We start from the raw sequence: 13,663 nt of genomic DNA, 5'->3' as shown, positions 1-13,663 counted from the left end.
TTGGAATATTGGTGCGAGCATGCGGATACACTACAGTTCTATTTTCGTGGAAGCGTATGAGGGCAGAGATATACTGTCAGAATCATACGTTGAATTTATATGCATACGTTCGTTGTATATATTAAACTATTAGACTAATATTCATTCGCGAAACGAATATTCTAAGACGTTAAAATGAATCATACATTGTAGCAATAGTTCTAGTAGTTATGTTATATGTAGCTACGTCAGCGGAATCGCTGATACAAATACGTAGTCGTGTGACAGGTGCACTCTCACTGGCCACTCTATATGAAGGTCGATGCTTATCTGTCGGCGTATGTCGAGGTGGGGCGGTTTCGTGAACATAAATTAAGCTGCATCTCTTATATATTTATACGAGTGACTGTACTATACAATGAATAGTTTAAATTGCTAAAAGAACCGAAATTACAATTGTAAATCTTCAAACATGAATTTCATAAATGTAGACTAATTCATAAATAGACATGTATCGTATATTATCACAGGATAAATTCATAAATAGACATGTATCGTAAATTATCACAGGAATGTACATCTATACAAACTGTACGAATTGATGAACGGCAAAAAAATTGCTGCCTGTTCACACAAATATATAATATCTAAAACCGCAACTACACCTACGTGCAGAAAGAAAAACATGTAAATCTTAGCCAAAAATATAAACCTTGGCTCAAATGAAGGAGTGCAAAATGATATCTCTGTAAGCTTTGTGATACTCAGCTATGATGTATATAACATATCGCGGCGAAAGCTGCTTATCACAATTAAATTTGCTTCAGCTTTCCTAAAGGTGGTATTGAGTCAGTATTCCGTAGGGCAGCTTTGTGATCCTCAGCTATGATGAATACAACATATCGTGGCGAAAGCTGTATATCACAATTAAATTTGCTTCAGCTAGTACCCCGTACATTTTATAGTAACATTTGTAATATTGCAAAACGATGCCTCTTCACAAAATATTTCTTCACAAAATATTTATTAAAAAAACAGTGATACCATTTCAAGGTATAATATATATCGTGGATCTAAAGCCTTCGCTCTGAGAGAAATAGTAAATAGATAGGCAAGTAAGCTTGGCTAGTAGGCTATGGTGGATCACTAGTTCCATTTCACTGCCAATATGAAGTAATATCAGGGAGGTTATCGCATCCCCGTTATATGAAACACATCAGAAGTCGGTACGGGCCAATAGATTGCTGATGTTATTTCATACCAATAACTTTGGCGAAAGTACTTCAGCCCGTCTACACTCTCTACACTGTCTACGGTGACTACACTATCTACAGTGGCTACACTCTCTACACTGTCTATAGTGGCTACACTCTCTACACTGTCTACAGTAGCTACACCCTCTACACTGTCTACAGTGGCTACACTGTCTACACTGTCTACAGTGGCTACACTCTCTACAGTGGCTACACTCTCTACAGTGGCTACACTCTCTACACTGTCTACACTACAATTTCATTTTCACAAGGATTGGCAATAGACTCTAAGAGTCTCTCTAATAGAGTAGTACCTACTGAACACCTATTGACTACTCATCAGTTGTGGTTGTCTGTATTACTAGAATATTTACTCTGTTGTCAACTGGAAATTCTAGAATTGGGGCCTATAAATAGAATTTGGAGTATGTATGTAGTAAAACAAAGATGTAAAAAGTATGATACATTTCATAGCCCTCTAAATTATACATTCTGTTTTGTGGTTTTTTTTAATAAAAAACAAATATTGTGTATTTATTATTTTAGATATGGACTATCGATAGGCTTCTATATACGTATATATATATATATGTATAAATATATATATATATACATATATTATATTATATACTTAACTTGTAAAATATGCAACATACTATTTTATGTATAGTCACTGCGTACTGGTCTATTTTAGAAAAGGTCATACATACATACATATTAATAGAAACTCGCTAAAAATAATACTGGCCTACGCCCTACAGACTACAGTCCTACACTCCTACAGACAACAGATCAGTGAAGCTAAATATGTATTTACGGTCAACATGAAGTGTCAGCAGCTGTCTAACTGATATCTGAATAAAAAAATGCATAAAACCACCGCTGGGCGCTGGGCCGTGGGCGGCTGGCGCTGCTGTGGGCCTGTGGGAGTGTGGGTTGGCTCATGGCTGGGCGGCGGGCGCTGAGCCCTGAGGCCTCAGTAAATGAGTAAAACCTCAGCAGCTGATAACAGGCTTGGAGAGTCTGGACTCTGGACTCTGGAGTCTGGAGTTTGGTTACTCAGAGTCTGGAGTCTGGACTCTTGTGTGAGACAGGCTGGCAGCTGGTATTTAGTTTATTTAGACTGAAGATGAAACGTGTAGGAAACCAGAGTAGTGAATACAGCCTAGCCTCTATGAGGTGTTCCAACTTCCTTAGCCTTGTTTGTAGTCGCAATTGCGCTTTTTTAGGTTCTATTACCTTTACTTTTCGTTATCCCTTGGAAATTGCTGTCACGGTGGATATGGGTAATGTCTGAGCTCGCTTTCCTTCCGGTCTAAATATTCGAGTACAAATAGTTCATGTGAATTGAATCAAACAGAATCCTGGAGTAGATAAAAAAATAAATAAAATATGTCCACAGGCATCAGGCCAGATCACATTTCACAATTAACTTATAATAAATACCACTTTGTCAGGAGCCAGGAACTCCGACTCACACTGACCAGGGTCCAGGGTCCAGGGACCAGGGATCAGGGTCCGATTCCCCAGCCCGCGAGGTCCTAGGACTCCGGGTCCCGGGAGCGTAAACAAAGTGAGCTTATCTAATAATCTTTCGTAGCCTTCTGTTCTATTTTCAGAAGGCTATGAATATTTAGATAATTTTTTACAATGTTTCGTCATATGTAGCCTTCTTCAAAAAGGTATGAAAATATTTGGGGTTTAGGGTTTTATTTGCACACTCGTCAAGAGAGAGAGAGAAGAGAGAAGGCTCTTTTTGTTTGTTTGTGTTTAATTTTCAGAAGGCTGTGGTTTCGTCCATTCTTTTTTGTTTTTTTGTTTTTTTTTGTTATTTTTATTTTTTTTTAAATTTCTAAAGTTCTATTATTTATTTATAGTCTAAAAATGCATAAATACATTATACTAGAGGGATTTTCATTTTATCAATCGTAATTCGCCGTTATAGAATCTGAGTCGGACACCCATCATGACTATTCATGATTCAAAACTCATGACTCATAAGGCCGTGACGCTACCGTGAGTCCGTGAGTCATAAACTCATGACCCTCATAGCTCCAGACTCAAAGGGCCACAGCCCTCACAGGAGTCAGGGAGCCCTCTGCCGTCGGCCTCCGGGGCCAGGGCCTCAGGTCAGGGCTTCAAATTGAGTGTAAACTTCAAAAACAGTCCATACTCCATAGTCCATACATTCTTTCCAGAATTTGTATATATAAAAATATGTCAAGATTCCGAATAAAAGTGGGTGATTATTCCAGCCACCAGTCACACTGTAAAATTACAACCTGTGAGTCGTATTGTTATACTTTTTGTAAAAAAAAATTAAAACGGACGCCCAGTCGTCCATAACCCCAAGGCCCAAGGCCCAAGCCCATGCCCGGCCATTTTATATATATATAATTTTTTTTTAGAAGGCTATGCCGCTATGGTGCATGGACAACGGTATTTTTAAATAAAAGAAAAAGATGCAAACACACAAGGTCGGGAACTCGGGATGTCCCTTGGCAGAAGTTATTATTCCTGGAACCTTCTGTGTGACAAATGCATCGATAAAATTGTACACAATAGATGCTCGCTTTCCAAACTTTTTTGTAAAAGTGTTCTTTATCACGACATCGAATCTTTTTGTAGAAATCTGATAACACTGAATTACTTGATGTCAGTGTGTACTGTGTAGGTTATGCACAAATTCCCAAAATTCGCATATAACCTCATTCTGTTGTCACAAACATTTGTACTGTCAATTTTAAAACACACATCGAGATCATATATAAACGCTAGGATGGTCTCTCCAACGTACACACATATGTTTCATTTAATTCCAAAATCCTAAAAATGTTACGAATGGCATCAGCGACACACCAGACACCGAGGTGTCCGACGAAACCTATTTCCGCCGCACCAAATTTAGAAGATTTTAACTACTTCATTGAAGAGAATTCGACACTTGGAATGGGCTGTAGTGAGCTAAGCGTGGTAAGGGTACATCGAATCTCGGATCCCAGTAAAATTTACGCTGCGAAAATCATAAATAAGCTCACTACAACGCCTTCTCCCGAGGCGCGCGCGCTAGAGATGGCGCAAGGACATCCTAATATCATCAATTTAGAGCAAATCATCGATACACGTGATTACCAGTATATAATAATGGAGTTGGCAACCAAGGGCACAGTGATGGACTATTTAGAAAAATACGGTCCTGTAAGTGAGTCGCTAGCGAAGAAATGGATTAGGCAACTGACCAGCGCACTTCAGCACTGCTGTGAGAGAAGAATAGTGCACATGGATATCAAACCAGCTAATTTATTCCTTGACAAGGATCTCAATATAAAAGTTGGCGACTTCGGACTAATCTCCATCAGCCAAGACGTCCATTCACGACCACTGAAGGAGGCGAAGGGCAGCGCTGTGTATGCTGCGCCGGAGCTATATCATGTACATCGGAAAGAAGTCATGGCTTTACCAGTGTTGATGTGGGCTGTGGGTGTCACATTACACGCTATGCTTACAGTTGAGCTGCCGTATGCAGTGAGTACCTATCATCTCCCAATCGAACAATATACTGCGCCAACTTGTCTGTCTAACACGGCACAAGATTTTCTGACACGCTTGCTTGCGCTACAACCGGAGAAGCGCCTGCAACCGAGCGAGTTACGCGAGCATCCCTGGCTGCGAGAAGCAGTACCCCTTATAAGGATACATGCCCCCAAGGAACGTCTTATACGCTCCTGCAGTAGTTTGGCATTGCAGATGTATTGTCACGATTCGCTACAACAAGACGTACACAACGTCCACGCGATGGCGGTGCCCACGGGTCGATAATTAAAAATATCTTGTCAGTCTGTAGTTTGGAATTCAGATACCCCAGGTTGCAGTGTATAATCTAAACTTGCACACTTACGAGTTAAACCGGCCCATTTTTATCTCGTGAATTTAAATTGTTCACTCTAGTAGTTGTTACACATATCTTGCAGTGAGCACAACATGCGTCGGGCATATTTCAAGATATCCTTTTCCGTTATAGATTCGTAACCCTGTCAACGATTGTCTTTATTGATTGGTTGAGGAGCCGTAGGATTCTCTATCCGGTAAAACCCTTTCAGCAGTTCGATGCATTCCTCTGACTGGAATCCGCCCTCGAATGGTACTGGTCTGAGTGCACCTGCCTCGTGTTGAATTGAGAATTCACTACTTACAGGAGCCGCAACGGAACTCGCCTGTGACAAAAGCAATATATGTCGGTTTTTAATTGCGAGTACATATATATATATGTTTATATATTTATATATTTATATACATATATATATATATATATATATATATATGTCTATATAAACATATATATATATATGTATGTATATGTATATATAAATATGTGTATCTATCTATATATTCCTGGAGAAAACGTCATATTCCTGGAGACTCGAACTGGAGAAAACGAACATACCACATTGAAATCGTCGTCGAGCAGACGATATATTGATTCGGAACCACCAAAGCGTCCATTTACGCACCCGTAGTACACTTGCTTAAATTGTAATATCCTGATAATCAGTGAGGAGTAGACATCTTAATAAAAGAGAGGAGGAGACATCTTAATAAAAGAGTCACCTAAAAGAGATCGATTATCCGGAATTACACAACGCAACACTAATCTGATTTGTACATATGGAGAAGCAGATAATAGACATACCTCAAAGCAGCGGCGCACATTATACATGGTTCACAGGTGACGTACAAAGTAGCTTCTCTAAATATGCCACATTCTTCCGTCTCGTTAATGCTGTGTGATGTTTCGCTTTCTGCCTTCCAACTTCTGGTCTTATATCCGAATAGTTAAGAGTGAGCATAGTAGATTGATAATCGCTTCAACACCTGTCAAATGAAACCGATGGTATTCGTAGCCCAATATATACGAAATATACCGTATTCTATGATGGAGTGTACAAATTACCTGTTCTATGGCAATGAACTCCGCATGTTTGGTAGCGTTTTTCGTCACATTGGTGTAGTTCCGTCCTCGACCGACTATCCTCCCCTTATGTACAATGACACAGCCAACGGGCACTTCACCTGCTTTGAGGGCCTCCTCTGCCATCTCTATTTGAATTGCACAAGGGACACTATAAATGATACCGCTCTGTCGAACCAACAAGTAGGTCTCAGCCAGACTGACAATTATAGAGATACTACCAAGTCATAAGTATGGGCATATTGCTCGCATGTTGATAATACCCCCAAAGTAGTGGAGGAGACCCAACAGAATGAACGGCGACACATACACACCCTCTCAAACATAGTAGACGTATTAACTGCCACACTATGAGGCTTTTTCGAAGTAATAGAATTAGCAGTGATGCATAGCTAAATATCCGCATCTTACTTCACGAGAGGTAGGTCTGCGTTTCATTAACATCCTATATTCTAACCCAGTATGTTCTAAATCGGCGGACAAAGAGAAATAAACTGGTTGATTGCGTGGGAAGTGGAATAGTGTGCATTCAAGGACTGGTATTTTGGAACAGGTTCGTAACCGCGCACAATAGGTTTTATTGCAAGGGAGGATAACAGGCATTAACTAACGAGGCACATTAGGCTCTCTTATAGCGGACTTCACGAAAGAACGCCTGGTTGTATAAAACAATAATTCGTATATATACGTACAAATCTTGATATGCAAATGAATTTTAAGGTTAGCAACTGCGAGTCCGTCTAATCATTTACATAATTCCACGATATATGTCCTCAATGGGCTAACGCTGATCTACTACACTAATCAGCTAGATGGTCACTGTCCGCCCAGATAGTCACGTACCTATTGCAGCGGCCATGAACGCTTTGTCATACCCACCTTCCATCTTGAACGCCGAGTAATTTAGCACACTAGGGATTATTGTACGCTCTGTGTTATATTGTTATTGTACGCAACTAAGTTGGTTTGGTCAATGGTTGTGGCCAAGTTTTTGTTCAGTACTGTATCCGCATAAGTGTTTAGCTACAGACAGGAGCTTATCATGGAAATCACAGACGATAAGTAAATAACATGTGCGGAGTGTAAAAAAGTATGTAAATATAAAATGATGTAAACACAAATGTATGAATCATCATATAAAATCATAATCTAAAATATTTATATTCAATAAGCAGAGTGATTATTTCAAATCGACACCATGGCGTCCCCGCCTGATACCACCGCAGCGCCTGATGTACCTGTTGCGGCCGACTTCCCCGTTGTTGCCGATGGTCCGGCAGCTGTGAACCCCCCCAGTGCTGCGAATTCTATGAATTATAAAGAGGCTGTGGTTGAGGGTGATGATACTATGCTTGACAGTGACGCCAACCAGAACGATAACAAGACGGGAGGTGACGACCACACAGCTGATGGCACACAAAATGATGATACAACGCCAGCTGAATACACTGCAAATGACTCAAGCGATGACGAAGTAACTGAAGTGGAAGAGAAGGAGGTGCTGTCATTGCTCAATTTCAGCTTTGTAGGCACTTTGCTGCCCCTGATCGCCACCCTACCCTTTGAAGTAGTGCGGACGCTCATTCAGTTGGGCCACGAGCCAGTGCCTCCTGTACCAAAGGTGAAAGGAGTTTCTTTGCTGGGAACGAGGAAACTGGCAATGTATCTGCCGAATGGCTTTACATACTGGCGACACCTTAAGGCTGATATAGGTTGGAAGGCACTGTATCGTCCACTTTCGTCAAAGGTGTGTAGTATATTCAATTGGACACGTTCGTAGGAAGCAAAGTCAAGCGATTGCCTGAATATGTGAGGAAATGAGTCGATTATTTGCTCTCTCCTCTTTTCGTATAAACTTCAACATATTAACATACCAAATTGGCTTCACATGCTGAAGCCACCTGAGGCTCTAGAAAAATATGTGCCGACCTCCACTTTTTTGGTGTGTATTTGTCTGATTGAAGATAGCACTGTTTTGCGGCGTATTCATAATCTGATTTCCTAGCACTAGTGTGTGTAAACGTACGTGCACAAGTATGTCAGCGAGACTTCCCACGCGGGCCTCACGTTTCCGCGGAAGTCGTTCTGATGGCTCTATATCGACCACTTTCGTCATAGTTGTTTGGTGTATACGGTGCGTATATTCTTTGGCAGTGCAGTTATGTGCTGAGTGCTCTATCGGCTCCCCAGAGTCACAACTGTGTGGCAAGCATGTTTTAAGTGCGTTTCCATGTCAAGATCTATTTAAGTTTGATTTGCTCTGGTCAGGGCAGTAGTTGTCCTCAGTTTAGCGACGCAAGAAATTTTGCTTGCATGCACACAACGTCATACGATTTCTCTTGACGACTCGTGTGTGGCATCTCAGTATCATATACTGTTGTAGTCATTATATTTGACCATGAGATGCTGAAAAGTGTATATTGCTCTGCGTATTCATGAACACGTCTTCGAGCTCATTTTCGCGCATTTTCTTTAACGTTGACATCTTCTGACCCACATCTTTAGCTCTTCGCACTGATGGCGGAGCAGAGTGCTCGCGAACATGTACGAACACACTTGTCCTCCCACATTGGCATGGATTTGAATGCCACTTTGACCGACGAACAGTTAGCATTCGACAAGAAATCGTTGAATAGCTACTTGAAAGGTTGTGCGGTAGAGGTATGTATTCGTGTCTAGAATGGGCATCGGAATCTTCTGGGTTAGGCTTGTTTTGCTGTTGTTATCCTACACTTTGCCGAATATTTGTATGAAGCCAACTATTGCTGCAGCAGAGCCCTGGTTCCGAATTTCATACCACCAATCTCCAAGCTGGCGCGGTATTGCTGATACTCTCTTGCTCCCCTTTTTTTTTTAAGGCCACAGCGGCAACGGTGGCCACCGTCGCCTCGTTCCCCTTTGCTGTCACCTTCGAGCGATGCGTTACCGAATTGATATTTGAAAATGTTTCAAGCTATAGCAATCCATTCGCCATATGGAGGGTGGTTACAGATAGTTCCTTGCAGGATTTAGCGGAGGCACTAAAGGTATATCACGTTGCCCGTTCAATTGTATTTAGTCATAGGGCTGTCGTCACAAAGAGATACCTTAATTCGAAGCTGTTTTCAAAACAAACAAAAAGTCGTACGGACTCAGACATACACCCACATGCGTGTAAACATTCACGTATATCAGTCATGCACTTGCAAGTAAATTTTTGTCTATATATATATATATATTGCTATATGTACATTGATATATTATTGTATATATATTAATAGTTGTATTATTATTATTATTATTATTGTCATATATATATATATATATATCTATATCTATATCTATATTTATAATTATATCTACATTTATATACATATATATATATATATATATATATATATATATATATATTGTGTCCATCTATCTATTAATCTATCTACTAATTCATCTATCAATCTATCTATATCTGTATATGTCTACATTTTTATCTACACCTGTATCTACGTCCATATATATATATATATCTATATATGTATATGCATATACATAACGTATGTATTTGAATCTGTATCTGTATCTGTACGTGGACGTATATGGATAGATGTATAAATAGATGTTGATGCAAATCTATATGTATGTGTATATGTATGTATGTATAGGTATAGGTATAGGTATATGTATTTAGATATAGCTAGCTAGCTTTATATATATATATATATGTATGTATATATGTATTGTCTCGCATGTGTAAAAAAATGCTTCTATTTTTATATACCTGTGCATATACACAATCTTATTTATACCATGTATATATATATATATATATGTATGTATGTATGTATGTATGTATATACATATATACATATATTGTGTATCGTATATGTATATAAAAAGTATATATATATATATATATCGCGTCGTAGTATACAATTTCTTTTGTTACAATGTATTATTTGTCCATGTATTATTAATTAGTTAAGATGAGACAAGCAATCAGAATTAAGCTTCATGCGCACTCTACTAAATGAGATTTGGTTGTATATTTGCGCGAATCCAGAAGGCGAGAATCCTATCCTTTATATACATAGTGTGATTCGAATTGCGACGGTTGTCCTGAACCGCAAGTTCTAACCTTGGCTAATATTCTTATTCGATTTTTCAGCCACGAATTGCGTACGCAGTATTATATGCACTTTCTGCTTATACTCTCCGGCAGCTGGTAGTGCGCTTGGTTCCACACACTCCAGCGGAGGCAGAGGAATGGGGCAAAAAAATATTGGGCGATATACAGAAACAGTCCGACTCTGTCGGTATGTGTTTCCGCTTGCTTTATACACGGTTATGGTGTGTTGCGAATTTATTTTGATGTTCCTAGAGAGAGTTGGGTTTCGGCCCATGCTGTTGTTAGTATACTCACACTTGCGTATGGCTACTTCTGACTGAAACAGATGCAGCAGATGGTTATGTTGCAGAGAAAGAGTCAGCCACGATTAGCACCGATTCAGATGATGAAGATGAAGAGTTTGGAATCGATAATATCGATCTCGGTTACGTTGCCAGGTGCGCTGTTCATCCAACTGTTATGATATAACTTTCATAATTGGCTTTCACTTCAACTTACTTTCTCTTTTCGCTTGTGTATTTAGACCTTCACTTAGGACTGTAAGTGTAAGTGTGGTATCCTGCATCTATTTTGCGACCCACATTGTGTCCACGCAGAATATTGATTGCAATTGACTTTTGCTTCGGGCTGGATTTTACGTAAATCGAGAAATGTGTGACTCGCACATAAATTGCCTCGTTCGCGACATTGACCTCTATCATTTCCTATCCGCTTTACTTTGCGCAGCACACCCGTGGGCCAGCTGTTCTGCATATCAATTCCGATGCGCCAGGTTCAGCTTTTCCTGTACCCGTTGCTTCACGTCTCTACTAGACTAGCGGTCGCCTCCAGCACATCCTTATACGACCGAAATAAGAAGGTTTTAGGCGACACAATGGGCCCGGGTGCGAGTTTGCAGCGCTACCCGTCGTGGTACGATTGCTACGCTTACATTGCTTCACTCGGCGTACACCACTTGAGCAACGGCTATTCATTGTTGTACGACAGGAAAATAGCGAATGCCTGAATTCTTTACAAAAAAATCAAAGAATATCCAGCGCGTTTAAACATTTACAATAAAATATGCTTTCTAGAAATGCATCGCCTCCTAAATAGAACTATGAGAAATGACTCGAGATTTAGGAATGCCTAATTCCCGCATTTTTTTGCTATCCTCTGCACCCTGCAGATTCGTGTCGTAGTACTAATGTTAACCCGATCGAACCTGAAAAATCAGTTTCTTGCTCTTGGATTTAGAAGGGGACAGAAATGCCAAGCGAATTGTAGTACTCGTTATTGATGTTGACTTGTTGCCAGCAATCAGATACAGATAGTTGTTGTGAAAGGTTTATGTTTTGTTCATAGCCTTCAATGCGACTTACACAAGGCTATGTTCTGTTCAGGTACTAATACTAGAGTTCGCTTGGCGTGCTATAACTTTTTAACACTCTTGCACCTTTGATACTTCGTGAGGCTTCTGGTCTTCGATTGTTCCGCCATGCCTCCATTTCACAATTGGAAGCTCTACCATTTTAGCGAGCTGTGCTACTTACAAGATGTAGGTTAAAGCACTTGATAGCACAAACAATACTACACAGCACTGATTAGTGAAGCCATATGTCTGCTGACCTCTACACCTTCTCCAATGACCAACTGCAATATCATACCCGTAGTCTAAGACGGTGCGAATACCTCCTTGACTTCATACTATTACTATACTGCGCTTTGCAGCTTCCTTTCCTTGCATCGCACTACGATTAAAAAAACAGGCTTAATCAATAAGTACCTCCACAATAGCCAGCCCTTGCCCTCAGTACAGGTAGCATGAATTCAAGGGTCACCACGGGAAGGCTGTGGGATTGTCAGGGACTTGGCCTCGGTTGACTTTCTTCCTTAGTTTTCAAACTAAATTATAAGCTCCATAGCAAAAGATACCTACCGGGCTCATTTAGACTTCGCACTGTACTTCTCTCGATTCAGGGTCTTCAATATATCTTTCATTTGGTTACGCAGTACTGGTTGGCCCTTGGGCGTTCTAGCCTGCAGCTTCTTTGTCCTGTTCTTTCGCGTACGGACACTTTGATCTTTCTTCTTCTCTGCCATCTTAATCTCTTCGTCTTTCCTCTGGAAGGTATTTAATGTAGTTGGGGATCAGTGGATAGAAAGCATACGAGGCCTAACTAGCTGCATAGGTGCACTGCCTTGTACGCTATAATTGAATTTCGCAACAATAAAAAAAGTGGCGATATGTGCAACACATATTGGAACAAGACTTTGTCCACAACCTGTAAAACCAGCTCGTTCAAGCTTTGTATTCATGCAGAAGACCTCTGAACTTAAATAAAATGACGATAAGCTATAGACAATCAGAACAACTGATTACTTACCCTTTGGGCCGCCTCTCTTGCCGCCTTGTTCGCTTCGGCGATAGCTTTTTGTTTCGCATAGGGATCAGACTTATTTTTTCTTGTCTTATCGTGCACTGCCTTTATGGAGGGTTCGCTCACTGTAACACTATCATCATTGCCGCCATCAGAATCGCCTCCTTCAGAGTCCCACCGCCTCACCTCAGTCGTGATCTCCTCGTCACCGATGCGTTCAATGACCCCATCCACTCTACTATTCGCGCTGTCATCAACCTTTCCTCCCTCTGCCTTCAGCATTCGCTTATACTTGGTCACCACAGCTCGCTTGTGCTTGCGGGCTTCACTGTTAGCGTCGTGTTTCTGGTATGTACTTGTTTTCCCGAAGGCGAACTTCTCAATGCCCATCCCCCCACGCCCTCTTCCACGCATGCCCCCACGCCCACCCCTTCCTCTGTCACTTCCACCACGACCACGACCGCTATTCATACCTTGTGGTCTCATTGTTGATAAATATGCAATTAACTGGGATTCAGAACTGAGGTGCTATATATATATGTAAATCGATACGACAAGGTCTGTAAATCTATACAACAAGGTTTTAGGTTACGTATTTGTGTTGTAAGTGAAGTACAGAAGAACAATCTTATTTATCTCACAATCTATAAATTTACTACATTTTACGGTACAGTATGTATGTGTGTTTCCAAGTGAGACTTTGCCAAAAAAAACATGTGTTTTAAAAATGCAATAAATAGGGGGTTTGAAACCTAAGAATCGTCACTGGACACTTTGAAACCTAAGAATCGTCACTGGACACTTTGAAACCTAAGAATCGTCACTGGACACTTTGAAACCTAAGAATCGTCACTGGACACTTTGAAACCTAAGAATCGTCACTGGACACTTTGAAACCTAAGAATCGTCACTGGACACTTTAGAAACCTAAGAATCGTACACTAGGACACTTTAGAAACCTAAGAACTCGTACACTACGGACTACGTTTAGAAACCGTAA

General features: G+C 40.5%; 4 protein-coding genes across 4 annotated transcripts; 2 read left to right on the top strand and 2 right to left on the bottom strand.

Annotated features, from left to right (window-relative positions):
* Positions 1-3,800: 3,800 nt before the first annotated feature.
* On the top strand, positions 3,801-6,007 carry SARC_05410 (CAMK/CAMKL protein kinase). Its single transcript, XM_014300745.1, has one exon. The coding sequence runs from the start codon at positions 4,065-4,067 to the stop codon at positions 5,049-5,051; it is 987 nt and encodes a 328-aa protein (XP_014156220.1). The 5' UTR covers positions 3,801-4,064; the 3' UTR covers positions 5,052-6,007.
* SARC_05409 (hypothetical protein) lies at positions 5,267-7,235 on the bottom strand (the record flags this gene model as incomplete). The annotated part of the gene is made up of 4 exons (XM_014300744.1): positions 7,045-7,235; positions 6,184-6,329; positions 5,677-5,757; positions 5,267-5,446 (listed from the first exon to the last, which is right to left on the bottom strand). The coding sequence occupies exons 1-4, from the start codon at positions 7,085-7,087 to the stop codon at positions 5,267-5,269; spliced, it is 450 nt and encodes a 149-aa protein (XP_014156219.1). The 5' UTR covers positions 7,088-7,235.
* A 117-nt stretch (positions 7,236-7,352) lies between these two features.
* On the top strand, positions 7,353-11,401 carry SARC_05408 (hypothetical protein). The gene is made up of 6 exons (XM_014300743.1): positions 7,353-7,948; positions 8,707-8,862; positions 9,060-9,227; positions 10,343-10,490; positions 10,629-10,740; positions 11,030-11,401. The coding sequence occupies exons 1-6, from the start codon at positions 7,400-7,402 to the stop codon at positions 11,307-11,309; spliced, it is 1,413 nt and encodes a 470-aa protein (XP_014156218.1). The 5' UTR covers positions 7,353-7,399; the 3' UTR covers positions 11,310-11,401.
* Positions 11,402-11,621: 220 nt separating this feature from the next.
* On the bottom strand, positions 11,622-13,273 carry SARC_05407 (hypothetical protein). Its single transcript, XM_014300742.1, has 2 exons — positions 12,670-13,273; positions 11,622-12,406 (listed from the first exon to the last, which is right to left on the bottom strand). Exons 1-2 carry the CDS (start codon positions 13,147-13,149, stop codon positions 12,227-12,229), a joined length of 660 nt encoding a protein of 219 aa, XP_014156217.1. The 5' UTR covers positions 13,150-13,273; the 3' UTR covers positions 11,622-12,226.
* Positions 13,274-13,663: the final 390 nt, after the last annotated feature.

This window comes from Sphaeroforma arctica (assembly GCF_001186125.1).
Source record: "Sphaeroforma arctica JP610 unplaced genomic scaffold supercont1.342, whole genome shotgun sequence".
Lineage (NCBI taxonomy): Eukaryota > Ichthyosporea > Ichthyophonida > Sphaeroforma > Sphaeroforma arctica.
Note: the sequence above shows the minus strand (reverse complement) of the source record. Positions and strands in the feature narration are given on the sequence as shown.

Coding starts and splice junctions, on each gene's coding strand:
- SARC_05410 (XM_014300745.1), top strand. CDS start 4,065: ATGTTACGAATGGCATCAGCGACACACCAGACACCGAGGTGTCCGACG.
- SARC_05408 (XM_014300743.1), top strand. CDS start 7,400: ATGGCGTCCCCGCCTGATACCACCGCAGCGCCTGATGTACCTGTTGCG. Junction 8,863..9,059: donor TGAAAGGTTGTGCGGTAGAG/GTATGTATTCGT, acceptor TTTTTTTTTAAG/GCCACAGCGGCAACGGTGGC. Junction 10,741..11,029: donor GATCTCGGTTACGTTGCCAG/GTGCGCTGTTCA, acceptor TACTTTGCGCAG/CACACCCGTGGGCCAGCTGT.
- SARC_05407 (XM_014300742.1), bottom strand. CDS start 13,149: ATGAGACCACAAGGTATGAATAGCGGTCGTGGTCGTGGTGGAAGTGAC. Junction 12,407..12,669: donor CAAGAGAGGCGGCCCAAAGG/GTAAGTAATCAG, acceptor AATACCTTCCAG/AGGAAAGACGAAGAGATTAA.